The 21357-nt window shown below is 36.0% G+C and overlaps 1 protein-coding gene across 1 annotated transcript in view; it reads right to left on the bottom strand.

Moving 5' to 3' along the window:
* Positions 1–21357, bottom strand: part of NEGR1 (neuronal growth regulator 1) — an 882773-nt gene that overhangs the window by 363576 nt on the left and 497840 nt on the right. Inside the window, exon 3 of the mRNA XM_016940331.4 lies at positions 19163–19288. Within this exon, the coding sequence (XP_016795820.1) occupies positions 19163–19288 (126 nt within the window). The remainder of the gene's footprint in view (positions 1–19162; positions 19289–21357) is intronic.

The raw sequence follows: 21357 nt of genomic DNA, 5'->3' as shown, positions 1-21357 counted from the left end.
ATATACAATGAATCTAGTTTTTTAAGTCATGATCTCTCAGGCAAAATTTACATACAGCATTTATGTGCAATAAATGTTGCATTTTACCTCTTTTGTCGAACTGTCAAAATTAGCTTTTCACCATTTCATGAGATATTTGTATTATGCTAGGAGACATTTCATGGGTTTTGACTGTCTTCCCTCTGGACAAAATTCCCTTTGAGACATTTTATAGGGAGTCAAAGTGCTGTCTTCTGATAGAGAATGCTCTCCATAAAATTTTTAAAACTTTAACAGGCCAAAACTGGATGGCATAATAACCTAAGATTAGATAATTTGCCAAAATTAATAATAATAAGAAGAAAAACTTGGCACCATCATTAATAGCCCTCTGGTCCTAGTATCCTTTACATCTTTTTACTTTGGCTTTGTTTAGGTTAATAGTTATATGGAAGTCTCAGAGAGACTTGGTTCCTTTATTCTGATGCCAACCGCTTAGGAATCTATAGCTGTGTGAAAGACTCTTTTCTTTTGTTCTTAATTTTGACAGATTTTTTTTCTATAGCACAGAATGAAACCAGATAAAACATTCTCTTAAAAAATGTAACCCTTCTCTAATATATTCCGTTTCTTGTCCTCCCCTCTCATCACCCAGAGTTTATGAAATCTGAATAAGTAAAAATTTTGTTTCTGGAAATCATTCTGGTGATTGCCCAGTAAACATTCTCCTCTTATATTGTTTATATAGAAGAAACAGAATACAAAATAAAATTTCACCAGTTTAGAAGGGCAATCATTAACTTGCATTTACCTGATTTTATCACATAAGAACACAGTATTCATCACGATCTTTTATTATCTGTCCTCAAACAACTTCTACGTAAAAAATGAAGTATATGGTAAATTTTAATAATAATAGCTAAAAAGTTAAAGCTCTTAATTTTGGATGAGTTTTTTTTTTTACTCTTTGCCTGTAATATCTCTTTTGTGTAACAACCCTGTTACATTGCTGCTATTATTATCATCTTCATTTTGTAGATGAAGAAACTGAAGCATAGGGAGCTTAAGAAATATACTCAGGCTAACACATGCAGTGACTGGCAGAGGAGGAATCTGAAACCAGGTAACCCAAGTCCTAACCATAGTCCTTTTAAGCTCTATATAATATTGCCTTTTCAATAGAAGTTTAATAATCATAAAAATGATGTTTATTTATTCTGTAACTTCTTTAGAAAATGATCTAGTCATGTAGGTTATGAGTATAAATAATTATTAGTTTTATTAATGTTTAAAAGATTAATCAGATACATTTATTAGTCACATTAAGATTTTACAGTATTCTAAAATATCTTTTCTTGTAACAAATATTTATTGAATGCCTACTGTGTAATTGTAATTGCTTAAAACATGTAGTTTCACTTGCCCGAATCTTAAAGAGATAGCATACTAAAAGTGAGAATGATTATAATTAAAAGTTTAACACAGTTTTATTGATATATAGTCCAAGATTATTATAATCATTATAATTTTCTACTAGTGATGATTATTCCTAATTATGGTCAAGTTAACCAAGAAAAACATAATTTTAAAATGAGCTGTTGCACAATTAATATTCCATAGCAAAATATTCACTTTGAGTGAAGAAAAAATTGATATAGTACTCTATTACACCAGAGGTCAAAACTCTTCTAATAATAATTTACTGCAAGCCAACCATGTGCTCTTCTCTATAATTGTCAAGGACACATTGGGTCTTGATTTTTAAAAAATCGTTATTAAGCTATTTTCTCTTTCTTACTCATATATATTTCAATAAGGATCCAAGAACAGCACAAAATTCCAGTAGGTTTTATTTGTGTATAAAATTAGCCTTGATGAATACAACTTTACATTTACGGGTGACAGCAATCAAATTATACCTCCATTGACTATGGGGTTCAAATGATCAGCACAACTTGTATTCAAATTAACATCATGCTGTTTTTCTCCTGAATGTATTGCATGGTTATAATACTTCACAAGAATACTAGTTACTATGTGCTAACCTATGTTAGAGCAGTGCCTGGGCTATACTAAGTGCTGAATAAATAATACTTAATGTAAGTATTAGATGGACTCATTGTATACATTGGTAGTACCTAATGTTCCTTCCGGACACTTATAGTATCCATCTAATATTATGAATGGAATTTCCATCTGTAGAATCCCACCTCAGCATGAATTAGCATGAAATTTATAACCAAAGTAAAGGTTGCATTTTCCAAGATTATAACTTTTTTTTTTTTTTTTTTTTTGAGACATAGTCTCACTTTGTCGCCCAGGCTGGAGTGCAGTGGCACGATCTCGGCTCACTGCAACCTCCGCTTCCCGGGTTCAAGCGATTCTCCTGGCTCAGCCTCCCAAGTTGCTAGAATTACAGGCGCGTGCCGCCATGCCTGGCTAATTTTTTGCATTTTTAGTAGGGACAGGACTTCACCGTGTTAGCCAGGATGGTCTTGATCTCCTGATCTCGCGATCCACTCGCCTCGGCCTCCCAAAGTGCTGAGATTACAGGCGTGAGCCACTGCGTCCAGGCTTTTTTTTTTTTTTTTTTTTTTTTTTGAGACGGAGTCCCACTCTGTCGCCCAGGCTGGAGTGCAGCAGCGCGATCTCGGCTCACTGCAACCTCCTCCTTCTGGGTTCATGCGATCCTTCTGCCTCGGCCTCCCAAGTAGCTGGGATTACAAGCCTGTGCCACCATGTCTGGCTACTTTTTGTATTTTTAGTAGAGACGGGGTTTCGCCATGTCACCCTGACTGGTCTTGAACTCCTGGCCTCAATGATCTGCCCACCTCGGCCTCCCAAATTACTGGGATTACAGGCATGAACCACCGTGCCTGGCCCAAGATAATAACTTTTAAACAAACTCCTAATTTGTTTAGATATAATCACTTACATACTACTTTCCCTATACATGTAACATGACATGAAAATCACTAAGGGAAAGACTCGAAAAAATCGAATTCACAAAATGCAGACAGCCTAATGTTAAGCATTATCTGCTCCCCAGATTCAGTCCACCAAGGGGAAACATAACGTGGCATGTCATTTTTTAAATGCCCCTGCTCTCTCAGAAAATAAAACTCCATAAGAAAAAAAATCTTTTATGAAATGTTTGGTGGGTTCCTGCTTTTTGTTTTTTTATGGGTAAGCACCTTCCTCGAAGTATTGTGGATTTATTTTTATAGTGATTCATCATATCATGAGGCCCATTGTTTTGGCATTATATGTGTCTTAAAATACTAGAAATTTTCTTTCTTTATTCAAATCACAGGTATTAACAGCTCTGAATTTAAAAATTAGCATAGCTCACCACTTACTGGTTAGAAGTAGAGGGGACTTTGGAAACAGACAAATGAAAGTTAAAATTATAAAGAAAACTCTCAGAAAAAAGAGTCAATTTTAACTGCATATATAAATTATTGGTGTGCAATCTTATGGTGAAAGTTTAACTTGCCATCATTATTTAGATTCATTCATTATATAATTATCCATTATGTAAAGCCATTTTAGAAATTCACAAAAGCTTCACATAGAATGCAACTCTGCAATGGAACTAGAACCATAGTTTGTAATCTGAAGATCTGGTATTGTTGAAATGTCATCAGCATAATTTGCCGGTTTTACTGAATGTTTTTTTCTACTAACATCAAAGAGCAGAGTGTAGTGTCAGGATTGCAACCTGAAGCAAGGTTCATAAAGAATTACAGTGTTTGGGTGACAGGCTGACAGCATGGAAGAAGCACATGTACACAGTCTGTTCATAACACACTTGGTGTTGGTCCAGCTCTCAGTATTTCTAAGAAGTCTTCCTTTGAATAAAGAGGAAAGGCAATGGAATTGAGAGCGCTAATAAGAAATAACACTTTCTGGTTTATAACTGTAATGACTTAAACTATTTTTGTAATGAATTTAAACAATAGATCCCAGCAGTGTTAATAGATTTTAGCTCATAATTTTCATGTTTTACTGTCTCCTAGTTTTTCAGATAATTAGGAATTAACGTTTGCTGTCTTAAGACTCTATTTAAGATAATTGCAGAAGTTTTAATGTGCTAAATCTATATATCTCAGCTGGGAAACAAAACTTAAGACCTCAACCTCTTTTAAAATATCTGATGCAGGAGTCAGCAAACATTTTTTAAAGGACCTGATAGTAAGTAACTTAGGCTTTGCTGTCCATATAGTCTCTGTTGCAACTATTCACTTCTACTGCTGTAGAGTTAAAGCGGCCATAGACAATATATAAAGGAATGAGCATGGTGATGTTCAGTAATCTTTACTTACAAAAAAGACAGCGGAACACTTTGGCCCATAGGCTATAAGTTGCTAATCCATGGTCTACAGACTATTTTATTTTGTTTACTCCATTTATCCTGAAGTAAATCTCATGGAACAGTTTCAACATCTTTAAAATCTCCTACTTTGGAAACTATTTTGTATTCTTGATTGACAGTTTACAATATTAAACTTATAGCTGAGGTATATCCATAGCAATACTTGTGAAAAACATAGAAAATACTGTTTCTTTATCTTTCTAAGTTTCTATACTTTAACCCACATGATTTCCAAATATTGCTATGTGGCCCTTTTAAGGCTCCCTCAATGTTAAATAATGACTGACATCTTTTATTAAACTCAGTATTCTAACTTAACCAAAATATCCTTCAGAAATAAAGAAAAAAATAAAACATTCTCCGACGAGGAAGACTAAGAGAATCAGTCTTCAGTTGAACTGCCATAAAAGAACGGCTATACAAAAATTTTCTAAATAGAAATAAAGCAATAAAAGAAGGAAACTTAGGGCATCAGGTAGGAGTGAGAAAAATGGTAAAAATATAAAAGATAGGTAAATACAAAATACTTTCCTTCTCTTGAGTTTTCCAAGTTTGCTTGACAGTTAAAAACTATAGTACATTATCATCATAAAAATACTTTATCATGTATGCAGAGAAAATATTTAAGATGCATATATTTTAAATGGGGTAAATGAATGTAAAGGGCACTAAGTTTTCTATACTTTGCTGGAACTAGTAAAGGTTGGACATCCTTAGACTATGATAAGTAATGTGTTTGTAAGGCAACACATAGAGCAATTACTTAAAAAGCTGTGCAGAGATATATTCAAAAACTCTGGCAATAAGATAGAGTTCTAAAAAATGCTCAGGTAACCCACAGGAATGCAGGAAAAAGAAAATAGAGAAACAAAAATGAGAGGCAACAAACAGAAAAAATAAAGAAAAAGTCAGACTTACGTCCTAATGAATCAATAATTAAATTACATGTAAATGGTTTAAATACATCAATCAAAATAGAGAGGTTGGCAAAGCAGATTAAAGAATGCATATGTTGTATCAACTATAGGCTGTCTGCAAGAGACTCACTTAAAATAGGACAATATCTTTAGCCTGAAAAATAAAAAGATGGAAAAGAAACATGATTGTTCATAGCAGCTTTATTTGTTATAAACAAAAACTGAAAGCAATCAAAATATTCTATAATATTTGAATGGTTTAGAAAATTGTGATGCATTCATATCATGAGATACTATTCTGCAATAAAAAAGAATGAACTTGATATATACTATAACTGGGAAAGATCTCAAGGACACTATGCTGAATATAAAAAGCTAATTTCAAAGATTATGTACTGTATGGCAGTACACAACCTTTGTACACTTACATGTAAGTGTACACTCACATGACATTCTATAAATGACAAAATTATAGAATTGGAAAATAGAATGTTAAATAATGAGTGACATCTTTTATTGAACTCAGTATTCTATTCTAAGCCAAAACATCATTTGGCAATAAAGGAGAAATCAAAACGTTCTCTAATGAAGAAAACTAAGTTTGTCTTCAGTTGACCTGCCATAAAAGAATTGCCAGAAAAATTTCTGAACATAGAAATAAAGCAGTAAAAGAATGAACCTTAGAACACCAGGGAGGAAGAAACAAAAATGCTAAAAATAAAAAGGGGGTTAGGAATGGTGCATGGGGGAAGAATGTATGTAACTATAAAGAAATAATACAAGAAAGATCTTTGTGCTGAGGGAATAGCCCTGTATCTTGATTTTGGTTCTGGCTACGTGAATGAACTCATGATAAAATGGTATAGAAATATATACAAACATTGCACTAATGACCATTTCCTAGTTTGATGTCATACATGTTATACAAACATTGGGTGGGGGGTCCTCCTTCCACAGTTACATAGTACTTTATGCCACCGCTTGTGTGGAATTAACTCCCTGAACAGTAGTAACTGGCTTTATTTGTCTTTGGTCTCAAGGGACAGGGGACTCCTTGTGACTAGAGAAGATCTGTTCATCTTCATGCCCCATTGGGAAAAACTGGGTGAAGAGTACATGAAAACTCTTTGTACTAACTTTGGAACTTCCTGTGAGTCAGTAATCATTTCAAAGTAGAAGGTAAAACATAATTTATATTTATTTGGGTTAATTTATGTAAACACTCTGAGTATCATGTTCATCTGTACAATGAGTTTGGTTTTGAGGCTTAAATGAGATAAGTATGTGAAAATACCTCTCCCTCATTGCCTATGGTATGGAAGGTAATGAAAAAGTTAGTTGAACCATGTTGGCTAAAATTGATTGGTGTGAGCTTTATGTTAATAGGGTGTAGCCATATTAAAGCTATAAGGAAAATAAAGGGCTGATGCATATTTAGGAGTTTGTGTGTGTGTGTGTGTGTCTGTGTGTGTGTGTTTACTTAGGGGAATAGGGAAGTGAGAAAACATCAGGAAAAAAAAATACTTGCTTGTGTGAATACCTCATTATCTCCATCCCAATTTTAATATCTAGTTCCTAGAAGCCATGCAGGAATCAAAGACAAAGAGGAGCATTCAATGGTTCAGCAATCTTTACAGATTCCCTACTTTGTGCCAAGCCTTGTGCTAAGCCATGTAGTATAAAGAAGAACAGATTATTTCTGGACAAAAGGACTCCCCTGGCCCATGAGACCAAAAGCAAATAAAGTCAATTATTACAATTCAGAAAGTTAATTCCACACAAGTGGTGAGATGAAGTACTATATAACTATGGAAGAAGAAACACACAATTTTTCCTGGGAAGTTTTGGAATGATTTTTTGAAAAATTGAAGAATAAATAGAAATTTGTCAATTTAATAAAATGACAAAGATATTCCTAGTAGAAGAAACAACATATGTAAATGTAGAAAAGCAAATTTCTACCTTGACTAGTAGGATGCATAGTTATTTTAGGTGAGTGCAAAAGTAATTGTGGTTGTTGCATTGTTGGAAGTTGCTGTTTGATATTGGAATACATTCTTAGATAAATGTGGTTATGTTATAAATCATTTTAATAGACATTCTCTCTTTACTTTTTTTGCTAATGACTTATTACTTGCAGTTTATTTTATGTTTATTTTAGACTATGGAAGTGATGTTAGACAAAAAGCAAATCCGAGTGATTTTCTTATTCAAGTTCAAAATGGGTCATAAAGCAGCAAAGACAACTCGCAACATCAACAAGGCATTTGGCCCAGGAACTGCTAACGAATGTACAGTGCAGTGGTGGTTCAAGAAGTTTTGCAAAGGAGATGAGAGCATTGAAGATGAGGAGTGTAGTGGCTGGCCATCAGAAGTTGACAAGGACCAATTGAGAGCAATCATAAAAGCTGATCCTCTTACAACTACATGAGAAGTTGCTGAATAATTCCACATTGACTATTCTATGGTCACTTTGCATTCGAAGCAAATTGGAAAGGTGAAAAAGCTTGATAATGGGTGCCTCATGAGCTGATCGAAAATCAGAAAAATAATTGTTTTGAAGTGTCATCTTCTCTTATTCTACACAACAACAAACCATTTCGCAATCGGATTGTGATGTGCGATGAAAAGTGGATTTCATACAAAAACCAGTGATGACCAGCTCAGTGGTTGGACCGAGAAGAAGCTCCAAAGCATTTCCCAAAGCCAAACTTGCACCAAAAAAAAGGGCATGGTCACCGGTGGTCGGCTGCCGGTCTGATCCACTACAGCTTTCTGAATCCTGGCAAAACCATTACAACTGAGAAGTATGCTCAGCAAATCAATGAGATGGACTGAAAACTGTGACACCTGCACAGTTGGTCAACAGAACGGCCCAATCCTTCCCTATGACAATGCCTGACTGCACATTGCCCAACCAATGCTTCAAAACTTGAATGAATTGGGCTACAAAATTTTGCCTCATTTGCCATATTCACCTGACCTCTTGCCAACCGACTACCACTACTTCAAACATCTCAACAACTTTTTGCAGGGAAAACACTTCCACAACAAGCAGGATGCAGAAAATGCTTTCCAAGAGTTTGTTGAATCTCAAAGCAAGGATTTTTTTTTTAATGCTACAGAATAAACAAGCTTATTTTTCATTGGCAAAAATGTGTTGATTTTAATGGTTCCAATTTTGATTAATAAAGGTGTGTTTGAGCCTATTTATAATGATTTAAAATTCAGGATCTGAAACCACAATTACTTTTGCACCAATCTAATATGCCTCCACATCTAAGTTCTTCATTTACTCCAATCTTCCATATTCTGTTTCTGTCCCATTATGACACTGAATTGCCTCACTGACCACCAAACTACTTAACCCAGAGGTATCTATATGGTTTGTATCTTATTTGACCTGATTGACATTATTCACTATTCCTAAAAAGGTTTTCATCTTTTGGGTCCTTAAAATCATGGCATTCTGATTCTATCCCTATGCCTTAGATCACTTGTTTAAAGTCTCCTTTACAAGTGATCAATGACTGTTTATTAAACAAAAGTGAGCAGTGTCAAGTGATTGATTTAAGAAATAAGAGACCTGGCCAGGCGCGGTGGCTCACGCCTGTAATCCCAGCACTTTGGGAGGCCGAGGTGGGCAGATCATGAGGTCAGGAGTTCGAGACCAGCCTGACCAACATGGTGAAACCCCGTCTCCACTAAAAATACAAAAATTAGCTGGGCTTGGTGGCATGCGCCTGTAATCCCAGCTACTCGGGAGGCTGAGGCAGGAAAATGCTTGAACCTGGGAGGTGGAGGTTGCAGTGAGCCAAGATCGTGCCACTGCACTCCAGCCTGGGCAAGAGAGCAAGACTCTGTCTCAAAAAAAAAAAAAAAAAAAAAGAACTGAGTCTTTCTAAATGTGAGCAGGATAGGGTCAGTAGAAAGGAAAAAGTTAAAGATGTAAGAAAAAGATAATATTTAATAAAATAAGGACCTGACAAATAGGAAGAAAAGGAATCTCAAACATGACAGGAGAAAAAGAACATAAATTGGGCATTCTTTATCTTGAGTTAGGCAATAGCCTTAATGCCTATGATAATTAAGGTAGTAATGCCTTATCAAAACATTAAGCATACGGAAATTAGACAAAAAAGTGTTTGAGACATATAGCCCAGTGTTGTGCTCACATGTTTAGCTTCAGAGCCAGTAACACCTTTGTCAATTAATAAAAACCACCAGGCTAAAGGATGAACATGTCTGGATATTCCAGGTACCAAAGAATAGAAAGAAATGAACTTGGAAATAGACATCAAAATAAATAGCCACAAATAAGTGAATATTTTTAAACGGCTTTCAACATGCTTCTAGATTTTTTTTATCTCCTTGATATGGTTTTGATCTGCATCCCCACTCAAGTCTCATGTGGAATTGTAATCCTCAGTGTTGGAGGTGGACCTAGTGGGAGGTAACTGGATCATGGGGGGAGTTTTTCATAAACAGCTGAGCACTATCCCTTTAGTGCTGTTCTTGTGACAGAGTTCTCATGACATCTTGCTGTTTAAAAGAGTGAAGAACCTCCCCCTTCTCTCTCTTGCTCTTGCTTTGTCCTTGTAACATGTGCTGGCTTTCCCTTTGCCTTCTGTCATGACCGTAAGTATCCTAAGGCCTCTCCAGAAGCAGAAGTTGCTACGCTTCCTGTACAGCCTGCAGAACAAGGAACCAATTAAACTTCTTTCTTTGTAAATTATGCAGTCTCGGGTATTTCTTTATAGCAGTGCAAGAATGGACTAATATAGAAAATTGGTACTGAGGAGTAGGGCATTGCTATAAAGATACCTGAAAATGTAGAATTGCCTTTGGAACTCGGTAAGGGGAAGAGGTTGGAAGAGTTTGGAGGGCCCAAAAGAAGACAGGAAGATGAGGGAAAATTTGGAACTTCATAGAGACTTCTTGAATGGTTGTGCTGATAGGGATATGGACAATGAAATCCAGGCTGATGGGGTCTCAGATAGAAATGAGGAAGGTATTGGGAACTAGAGTAAAGGTCACTTTTGCTACACTTCAGCAAAGAGCCAGGCTGTATTGTGCCCCTGCTCTAGGGATCTGTGGAACTTTTAACTTGAGAATGATGATTTAGGGTATTTGGCAAAAGAAATTTTAAAGCAGCCAGGTGTTCAAGAAGTAGCCTGGCTGCTTCTAACAATATATGCTCCTATGTGTGGGCAAAGAAATGACCTGGAACTGGAACTTTTATATTTTAAAGGGAAGCAGAGTATAAAAGTTTGGAAAATTTTGAGCCTTGCTATGTGGTAGGTAGAAAAGTAAAGCCCATTTCAGAGGAGCAATTCAAGATGGCTGCAGAAATTTGCATAATTAAAAAGAAGGTAAAGGCTGATAGAAAAATGAGGAAAAGACCTCAAAGGCATTTCAGAGAAGCTCATGGCAGCCCCTCCCATCACAGACCTGGAGGCCTACCAAGGAAGAATGATTTTGTGGGCCAGGCCCAGGGCCGAGCTGCCTTGTGCAGCCTCAGAACATAGCTCCCTGCATCCCAGCAACTCCAGCTCCAGACATGGCTCAAAGGGGCCCATATAAAGCTCAGGCCACTGCTTCAGAGGCTGCAAGCCATAACCTTTGGCAGCTTTGATGTGGTGTTAAGCCTGTGGGTGCACAGAGTACAAGAGCTGAGGCTTGGAAGCTTCTGCTTAGATTTCAAAGGATGAATGGAAAAGCCTGGATATCCAGGCATCCAGGCAGAAGCCTACTACAGGGGTGGAACCTTCATGAATAACTCTATTGGGGCAGTATGGAGGGCAAATGTGGGGTCAGAGCCGCCACACAGAGTCCCCACTGGGGCATTACTTAGTGGAGTTGTGAGAAGAGGGCCCCAGAATGGTAGATCCACTGACAGCTTGTACCCTACACCTGGAAAAGCAGCAACCACTCAACATTAGCCCATGAGAGCAGCCATAGGGACTGAACCCTACAAAGTCATGGGACAGAGCTGCCCAAGGCCTTGGGAACTCAGCCCTTGCTTCAGTGTGCCCTGATTGTGAGACATGGAGTCAAAGGAGATTATTTTGAAGTTTTGAGGTTTAATGACTGAAGTGCTGGGTTTCAGAAATGCATAGGGCCTGTATCCTCCCAAATTTTTTTGTTTTTGGCTGATTTCTCCCTTTTGGAATGGGAGTATTTACGCAATGCCTATACCCCATTGTATCTTGCAAGTAACTAACTTCTTTTTGATTTTACAGGCACATAGGAAGAAGGGACTTGTCTTGTCTCAGATGAAACTTTGAACTTTGGACTTTTAACTTAATGCTGCAATAAGGTTAAGACTCTGGGGGACTGTTGAGAAGGGATTATTGTATTTTAAAATGTGAGTAGGACATGAGATTTTTAGGAGGTATCAGTGTGGGAATGATATGGTTTGGATCTGTGTCTTTGCTCAAGTCTCATGTGAATTGTAATCCCAATGTTGGAGGTGGAGTGTAGTGGGAAGTGATTGGATCAAGTGGGTGATTTTTCGTAAATGGTTTAGCACCATTGCCCTAGTCCTGCTCTTATGATAGAATTCTCAGGAGATCTGGTTGTTTAAAAGAGTGTAGAACCTCCCCCGACCCCCTTTCTCCTGCTCCAGCATTGTAAGACATGCCTGCTTTCCCTTCACTTTCCACCATGACTATAAGTTTCCTGAGGCCTCCCCAGAAGCAGAAGCTGTTATGTCTCGCCTCCTGTACAGCCTACAGAACTGTGATTAACATTTTTAACAATAAAACTTTTTTTTTTTTTTTTACAAATTACCTAGTTTCTGGTATTTTATAGCAATGGGAGAATGGACTAATACACTCATCTATAATTGAAATTTTTTTCCTTTAATTTTTTATTTTTTCTTACTATTTCTAGGCTTATTAATACAATCATATGTAATACAATTTTTATTTTTTCTTTATGTTTAAAATCAGAAGCCTCATGTATACTTGTCGATATTCTCCAGAAGTTTACAGTGATTTTTACCTTCATGGTAACCTCATTTGTGAGCAGCTATGTGAATTACATTTTCAAGAGTCATAAAGAGGCCCCTTAATTTCAGGAACAGAGTTACAAATTCTATCTGGTTAATATGACTTGGCTGTGTCTTCACTCAAATCTCATCATAAACTGTAGTTCCCATAATCCCCATGTGTTGTTGGAAGGGACCTGGTAGGAGGTAATTGAATGGTGAGGGTGGTTACCTCCATGCTGTGCTCATGACAGTGAGTGAGTTGTCAAGAAATCTGATGGTTTTACTAGGGGGTTTTCCCCCATTTTGCTTGGCACTTCTCTTTGATGCCACCATGTGAAGGACAGTTTTGCTTCCCCTTCCACCATGATTGTAAGTTTCCTGAGGCCTCCCCAGTCCTGTGGAACCATGAGTCCATTAAACCTCTTTCCTTTATAAATTACCCAGTCTTGGGTATGTCTTTATTAGCAGCATGAGAATAAACTAATAATCTGTTCAAAAATTTAAACACATTTCAAAAGTATATTAACAGCTAAGAATATGAAATGTTTATAAGTCATAAACTCTGTCCAATGTTGCATACTATTCCATTTACTGTTCATATAACAATTCTGTGAATTGGGTACAATTGTTACTGCCATTTTGTATTTGAAGTTTAAGGAAGTTAACAATTTTTTCTAAGATGTTACTTTTGATAAGAGGAAGATCTGGATCTCAAACTCGACTGAAATCAAAATGCATTATCTTAATCACTAGGCCCTACCGGCACCATCTCATAAGTAAATTCCTGGTAGAAATGAAATCATATACTTCATACTAGGAATTTTGAAAAAACCTTGAAAAATTTGAAACAGATAAAGAACCAGTCATAGATGAGCAGAAGCAGTAGGATCACATGTAAAGATCTATGAGCCTACTTGTATCTCTAGCCATAGGACAACTACCCTCTTTATTTTCCTTGAGATAAATATTTTTCTTACTAGTTCTGGTGCTCTTTGCATACACACAGATTACAGGCTCCGTTCCAGGCTTCTTGTTAGATAAAACCACACAAAATATTTTTTCTATCCCTCACCCTGAAGTTATTTAAGGTCTTATTGTGGTTTAGCAGAATATCACAGGAAGTAGCCTAGACTTCTGAGTCTTTGATAATTTTACTATAAAGCAGTTAAGTAAAGTTACATTTTTAAAGCAAAATGTAATGATTCTAACTCCAATTGTATGGTATAAAATCAATCAAAGTTAAATGAAATGGTTGATTCCAGAAGTAAGGCAGAAAAGATGAGCCTGTTGTATTTTCTTATGCCAGAAAGCATAGAAGTAAACAAAATGATGGGTTCATGTCATAAGGACACAGGAGACCGATTTGGTGTGACTCCTAGTGGTCAAACTGAAGACAATTTGACCAAGAAAAACATTAAAGACTTTTTAAAAATGTAAATCAAAACCACAACGAGATACCATTTCATGCCAGTCAGAATGGCGATCATTAAAAAGTCAGGAAACAACAAATGCTGGAGAGGATGTGGAAAAATAGGAACACTTTTATACTCTTGGTGGGACTGTAAATTAGTTCAACCATTGTGGAAGACAGTGTGGTAATTCCTTAAGGATCTAGAACCAGAAATAACCATTTGACCCAGCAATCTCATTACTGAGTATATACCCAAAGGATTATAAATCATTCTACTATAAAGACACATGCACACGTATGCTTATTGTGGCACTATTCACAATAGCAAAGACTTGGAACCAACCCAAATGCCCATCAATGATAGACTGGATAAAGAAAATGTGGCATATATACACCATGGAATACTATGCAGCCATAAAAAAGATGAGTTAATGTCCTTTGCAGGGACATGGATGAAGCTGGAAACCATCATTCTCAGCAAACTAACACAAGAACAGAAAACCAAACACCACATGTTCTCACTCATAAGTGGGAGTTGAACAACGAGAACACATGGACACAGGGAGGGGAACATCACACACTGGGGCCTGTCAGGGGGTTCGGGCCTAGGGGAGAGATAGCATTAGGAGAAACACTTAATGTAGATGATGGGTTGATGGGTGCAGCAAACCACCATGGCATGTGTATACCTATGTAACAAAACTGCACGTTCTGCACACGTACCCCAGAACTTAAAGTATCATAAAACAAAAATGGAAGGCCGAGGCAGGTGGATCATCTGAGGTTGGGAGATGGAGACCAGACTGACCAACATGGAGAAACCCTCTCTCTACTAAAAGTACAAAATTAGCCAAGCATGGTGGCGCATGCCTGTAATCCCAGCTACCCGGAGGCTGAGGCAGGAGAATCGTTTGAACCTGGGAGGTGGAGGTTGTGGTGAGCCGAGATTGTGCCATTGCACTCCAGCCTGGGTGACAAAAGCAAGACTTCGTCTCAAAAAAAAAAAAAAAATGTGAATCCACGAGTTCATGCCATAAAAATAAACAAACAAATAATAAATAGGAGAAAGGGGAATTCTACAGTAGAATGTCAAGTGCTAACTAGTAAAAGCAGAAGGACTGCTGCATCTAGAAAAAAATCATCAGTTTGATCATCAGAGTGAAGGCTGAGTGCAAAAGAATCATCAATAATGTCAAATCTAAGGGCAGAATTGACAAAGAGCAGATATTTGGATGTCACGGTCTTAAAATCTCTCCCTACAGACTGTTTATTGGTAGCATAGGGAAGAAAAAGGAATAAACTATATGATGTGGAAATCAGACAACACACTGATTGATTGAAATTAACATCACAAATGAGGGACACATGAATATTATGTGACTCCGGATCCGATTCCCTGAGAAGGATACAACTTCACTTACTTCCATAAGGACATAACTAGAAATCTCATGAGAAAATATGAGACAACCCACAAAGGAGAAATATTCTATTTAAAAAGGGGTCAATATGGTGAAACCCCATCTCTACTCAGAATACAAAAATTAGCTGGCTGTGGTGGCGCATGCTTGCGATCCCAGCTAGTTGGGAGACTGAAGTGGGAGCATCACTTAAATCCAGGAGGTGGAGGTTGCAAGGAGCCGAGATCACACCACTGCACTCTAGTCTGGGCGACAGAGTGAGACTTCATCTCCAAAAAACAAGGAGGGGTGGGGAGTATATACATTGTTGAAAAAAATTGTCAATGTTCAGTAATGACACTGAGAAATTAAATTAGAGGAGCCTAAACTGTTATGTCAACTACATGCAATACACAGTTCTGGATTGGATTCTGTACTAGACAAAAAAGTATTCTATAAAAAAACTATTGTATTAGTTGACCAAATTGGAATATGGTTGATTAATTGAATAAACGTATGATACCAATGTTAAATTTACTGAAATTAAAAATTACTGTGGTTATGTAAAGAAAATGTCTATTCTTCAGAAATTAACAAGGAGACATCTAGAGATAAAAAACACCTAGAGATAACAAAGGCCAAGATGTATGCAACTTGCTCTCAACTGGTTCAGTGAAATATATATATGTATATACTTAGTCTACCCACAGAGAAATTGATGAAGCAAAGTGACAAAATCCCAATGAATCTAACTGGGTAAAGCATACAGAATATTCTCTGTTTTATTTCTGTAACCTTTTAAAATATAAATTTGAATTTAATTCTCAAATATAGAATGGAAAAAACAGAAAAAAGAAATAATCATTGATAAGGTGAACTGTAAGGAAGCTCACATATCCAGAAACATCTCAGGAAAGGTGTTTTTTTTTTTTTTTGGTGAAAGTATAGTTGAGTTGCAAGAGTTAAAAAGTAGAATGGCAACTGTAGCTGGCCCCAGTGATGTTTGTGATGTGGTTGAACACACAGCCTCATTTTTCTGTAAATAAGGGTGAAGCTGTATGGAGCTATCATCCTGTGACCAACCACTTATTACTGATTTTTTAAACTGGAATTGACCATGAGTGAGTCAGCAAGAATTACCATGGGCATTGCTAAAAACCCTAAATCAATCAGACACATACAAAAACTAGCCATTACTTCTCGTGTTGACATGAGGTATATCTACATCTGTTTTTATTTACTTATTTATTTTTATAACTTTTTTTAACACTCAACATGTTCACAGGTTAACTGCTGTTTTGGGACACATTTTCTTTCATAATATAGCAAAAGAGGAGCTGAGAACATGCAAAATATTGATATTTCTTAGGAAAAATACAAAGAGATCAATGAAGTTCATAATTTTGCTTTTAAATATAAATTAATAAGTCAAAAAAGCTAATAGAATTATCGGACATGTTCCTTAAAGCAGGAACTCCAGTGTTGTGGGGTTTTCTTTTTCCTTTAGGTGCTGTGCATTTGAATGTAGATCATTAATAAATTATAATTTGAAATTATTATAAGTGTTTATAAAAATATCTGCCAAGTCTAGTTATTCATTGGATAATAGTTAATATTTATGCTAATTTTACTCATTTGCTCAGTATGGCAGAATCAGAAAAACAAATCTATGCACAGTTTAACTTATAAACCCAATCTGTCTTCTTTCAGTTTCATGATGTTATCCATTATCATTATTCTAATAACTTCACTAACCAACATTCCTACTTAATTAAAATAAAATGTATCCAAGCACTTTTAAAAAGAAGAATGTGCATAACAACAAGCACTGCAAAGCAGGAGAGTTAAATTCATAATATTAATCTTAAATTATATGAAGATAGAGATTATGTGTTTTGCTCTTACAAAAATTATATTACCATATCAGATTTAAATTCCTGGAAAGATGATTAAGAATCAGCTTTACATTTACATATTAAGTTTTACTTTTTAATACACATTTATGCCTATTATATTTTTTGAGTCCCACAATAGCCAAGGATTATTATCATACAATTTTTGAAAGTAGGAAACTAGCTGGTGGTAACTACAGCTAAGAGATGTGCACAAGGATTGGCAGATTTGATGAATAAGGAACTTGTCTTAAGAGCACATGTGTATAACTCCTGGTTCTGAATTTGCTGCACTTATACCCCACGGAGAGTCCTGCCATGAATTTAAGTGCTCACATATCAGTTTTATGATATTTTAGTGGTTCTAGAGAGTGAAGAGTTGGCAGTCAAGAGCACACTCATACTTCAGAAATATTGTAGGGGACATAATGCATATTATATAAATATATATTGCAGATATATTGATTTTTTCTCACATAATACCAATACTAAGCATGTGATGTGGGTAAGATTGATTAGACACACTGCATAAATGAGTAAACTGAAAGTCGCTGAAGGGTAATATTAAAGAAAACATTAGCAGATAAAATACATGTTTCAATTGTGCTTGTTCTACACCTATATAAAATATGCCTTTCTGATTTCATTAAAAGCAGTTTCATTGCATCAGCCTTGCTCAAGGTATTTTCACACAAAAAAATATGAAACAAATAAAATCAAATTTCATTCATCTGAAATGAGGTGGGGTCCTATTTATTAAAAGTACATCTCTGACTCCCAGGGTGCACCCAAAGCTATGTAGTTCAAAGTTAAATTTCACACAACTTGATAATTCTGTTAGCATTGTGACTTTGAAAACAGACCTGTTTTGATGATGACTAAGGTCGACTTCCTGAAATTGACTTATAATCTCTTTGGGAGGATGTGCACTATAGCAGAAGTACTGGAAATCTATAAACATGTTATATATTTCATTTCAACTAGCTATGCGATCTTGCACAAGCTACATAAACTCTTGGATTTTTAGATCCCTCATCAGTTAAATTTTAATTCTGACTCCAAAATCTTTGATTGAAAGCTGCAGTTTGAAATCAGACCCAGCAAACTCATAATTTGATTAACTTTATTCTCCCCTGATTACTTCAGCGGTTCATGCTGACCTATCAACATGTGAATGCTGATCAAATAAATCTCTTACATATTTAAATGAAGACATTTCTCTTGTGACATTTCCATTTGAGCCTTTTGTCTATTGATTGGTGATTATCCAGCATACTAAAGAGAAAATAACCTTGACTAAGAATCAACAGACATAGGTTCTATTCTGGACTCTGAGTGAAAAGTATTCTTTAACTTTTTTTTCTTTTTTCTTTTTTCTTTTTTTTGAGACAGGGTCTTGCTCCGCACCCAGGCTGGAGTGCACTGGTGCGATCTCGGCTCACTGCAACCTCTGCCTCCTGGGTTCAAATGATTCTCCTGCCTCAGCCTCCCGAGTAGTTGGGATTACAGGCATGCACCACCACACCCTTCTAATTTTTGTATTTTTAGTGGAGACGGGGTTTCACCATGACAGCCAGGCAGGACTTGAGCTCCTGACCTCAAGTGAGCTGCCCGCCTCGACATCCCAAAGTGCTGGGATTACAGGCGTGAGCCACTGCGCCCAGCCCATTTAACTTTTATGAACTGCAATGCCTTTAAGTATGAAGAGTAAGTATAAAAATATGCATTTTGGCCAGGCGCGATGGCTCATGCCTGTAATCCCAGCACTCTGGGAGGCCAAGTTGAGCAGATGACTTGAGGCCAAGATTTCCAGGCCAACCTGGCCAACATGGTAAACCCCTTCTCTACTAAAAATACAAAAAAAAGTAGCCAGATGTGGTGGTGCAATCCTGTAATCCCAGCTACTCAGGAGGCTGAGGCAGGAGAATTGCTTGAACCTGGGAGGCGGAGGTTGCAGTGAGACCGGTTCGCGCCACTGAGCTGCAGCCTGGGGGACAGAGTAAGACTCTGTCTCAAAAATAAATAAATAAATAAATAAATAAATAAATAAATAAATAAATAAATAAATGCATTCTGCCGACCGCATGAATAAAATACAAAAAATTAAGTTGACTCTTAAGTTCTGAACAAGTGAGGTTAGTGAGGTTACAGGAGAAAAATGAACAGCACAAACAACACTAATGCATTCCTACTTTACCTGATGGGGAGATGTGTCGCCAAGAAATGGAAGGCTCTGGTTTCCCAGTGGCCAAACAAGTAAGAGTGACGTTGGTTCCTTCATTGACGGTCATATCATTTGAGATGTCATATATCTTAGGAGGAACTGAAATGACAAAATACGCAGTGATTAGAAAAAAAATATATAAAATTTTGTTGAAGTATGTATGATTAATTCCATAATATCATGCAAGAAAGTATGAGGGTGAAATGTATTTATGGCCTATGGTCCTCACCTGAAAGATGGATTCTCTAGAATCTCAAGACTTTCTAGGAGTTTTTTATTAGTTTTTTTCCCCTAATTTTTGGATGTTAAATACCTCAGGATAAATGGAATATTTAATAACAAAAATGTTTAAACATTGATTAAATATGTATTATGAGTAATTTGTGTTAAGTAAACTAGAATATAATCAATCTATTTTATCCATGGATCCTCACTGTATGATGTTTTCCTTGTTGAAATGGTTAAAAAAGAGGAAATACAGAAGAAACTTAAAATAGCAGAACGGTTATTCCTACATACTGATTTAAAAGCTGGGTTAGTTAGGACATGTACATGATTGGGAGGTAAGATTTCATGGTCACAAAGGTATTTTTGGCTTTAATTTTCTATCTGCCAGGTAGTAGGGCTAGACTTTCTCAAAATTTGTGTTCTAAGGAACACAAATTCTAAGGACTATGAAAGGTGGATACAATAAAGTTTTCTTATCAGCAATGACTGGCAAACACTGGTTAAAACAGATCACTTCAGGACTTCTCATCCTTTGTTATGCCCTTTTGCACTGTAAATCCGTAAGAGTCAAGGGGGAAATATTGTATTGCATTTTCTCTGATGTATTAGACTAGAGAAGGTTTTATCCCAGAATTTAATCACATAATACATTTGGGAAACATTGGAGAGAAAAGTCTCTAAACTAACTTCCAGGATTAAATTTCTATATTCTCTGAGAAACCAAATGTCTCATTGAATCCTCAAACAGTATGGGTATAAGTCTCTATTGGCTAACTGCATTATTTAGAGTAAGTTATTTAATTTATCTCAGCCTCAGTGTCTTTATCTGAGAGCAGGAGACAATAATAGTACATGTCCTATCTGGCTGCTATGGAGACTAAGTAAGTCAATACATGTTAAAAGACTTAGAAAAGTGCCTGACATTAGTGTTAGTTATTATTATTAGATGCTATTAAACACATATATGGTGTTTGAATTTCATTTTAGTAGTGCTCTTTTCCTATGCCTTAAAATTGTTCTCAGAAATTCTTCACTTTTGTAGAGTGTATGACTGACCTATGCCATAAATAAGTTTGGGTTACTTTATAAAATTTATACTATGTTACTATTACAGCTCAAATATAAATAAATGGCAATTACACCCCTTGGTAATCATTAGAAAAATAAGATTTTTACTGAAATCTTTTTAATTGTTCCCTTCTTTGGGTTTCTTCATGCAAGAGATATGTTTTCACGATTACCTTTAAAGCTAGTAACTAAAATCTGTTGTGACGATAAATTACCCACACTTTGAATTTTTTTTGACTTTTTATGGAACCAAAACTCAGCCTCAAGAAAATCAAGAATGGTATAATTACAAATATAAAGTATTTGATTATGTGTAACTGTTGATATGATTGAGGAGAAGGCTTGTTCCTAAGTAATACACCATTGTAACTGTTTCCAAATGACATAGTTTAATTGGCATTTAAAACACATTATCATCAAACTCTTCAGTGAGCTTTTCTCAGGCAAATAATAAAAATTTTAAAACCATCCCAAACAGAGGGGTCTTTTCAGCTTAACTAAAACAGAACAAAAATAAAAACATTAAATTACCCTAGAAGGAAAGTACAAAAAACGTTGCATTACACTGGTAAATAGGAGAGTTAATAATAATAAATGTACAACATTAAACTAAAAGTATATTTTAGATATTTAGTTGTAGGTATAGGTTTAATTCAATGAACTGTAAAGCACATGTAGATATATATACATATATATATATAGAGAGAGAGAGAGACAGATATACATATATAGATGGTCACTGACTTACAATGGTTCAATTATAATGTTTTTACTTTATAATGGTGTGAAAATAATATCCATTCAGTAGAAACCACATTTTGAGTACCCATACAACAATTATGTTTTCATTTTCAGTATAGTATTTGATAATC

This window comes from Pan troglodytes, chromosome 1, assembly GCF_028858775.2.
Source record: "Pan troglodytes isolate AG18354 chromosome 1, NHGRI_mPanTro3-v2.0_pri, whole genome shotgun sequence".
Lineage (NCBI taxonomy): Eukaryota > Metazoa > Chordata > Mammalia > Primates > Hominidae > Pan > Pan troglodytes.
This window is presented reverse-complemented; position numbering and strand designations above follow the sequence as displayed.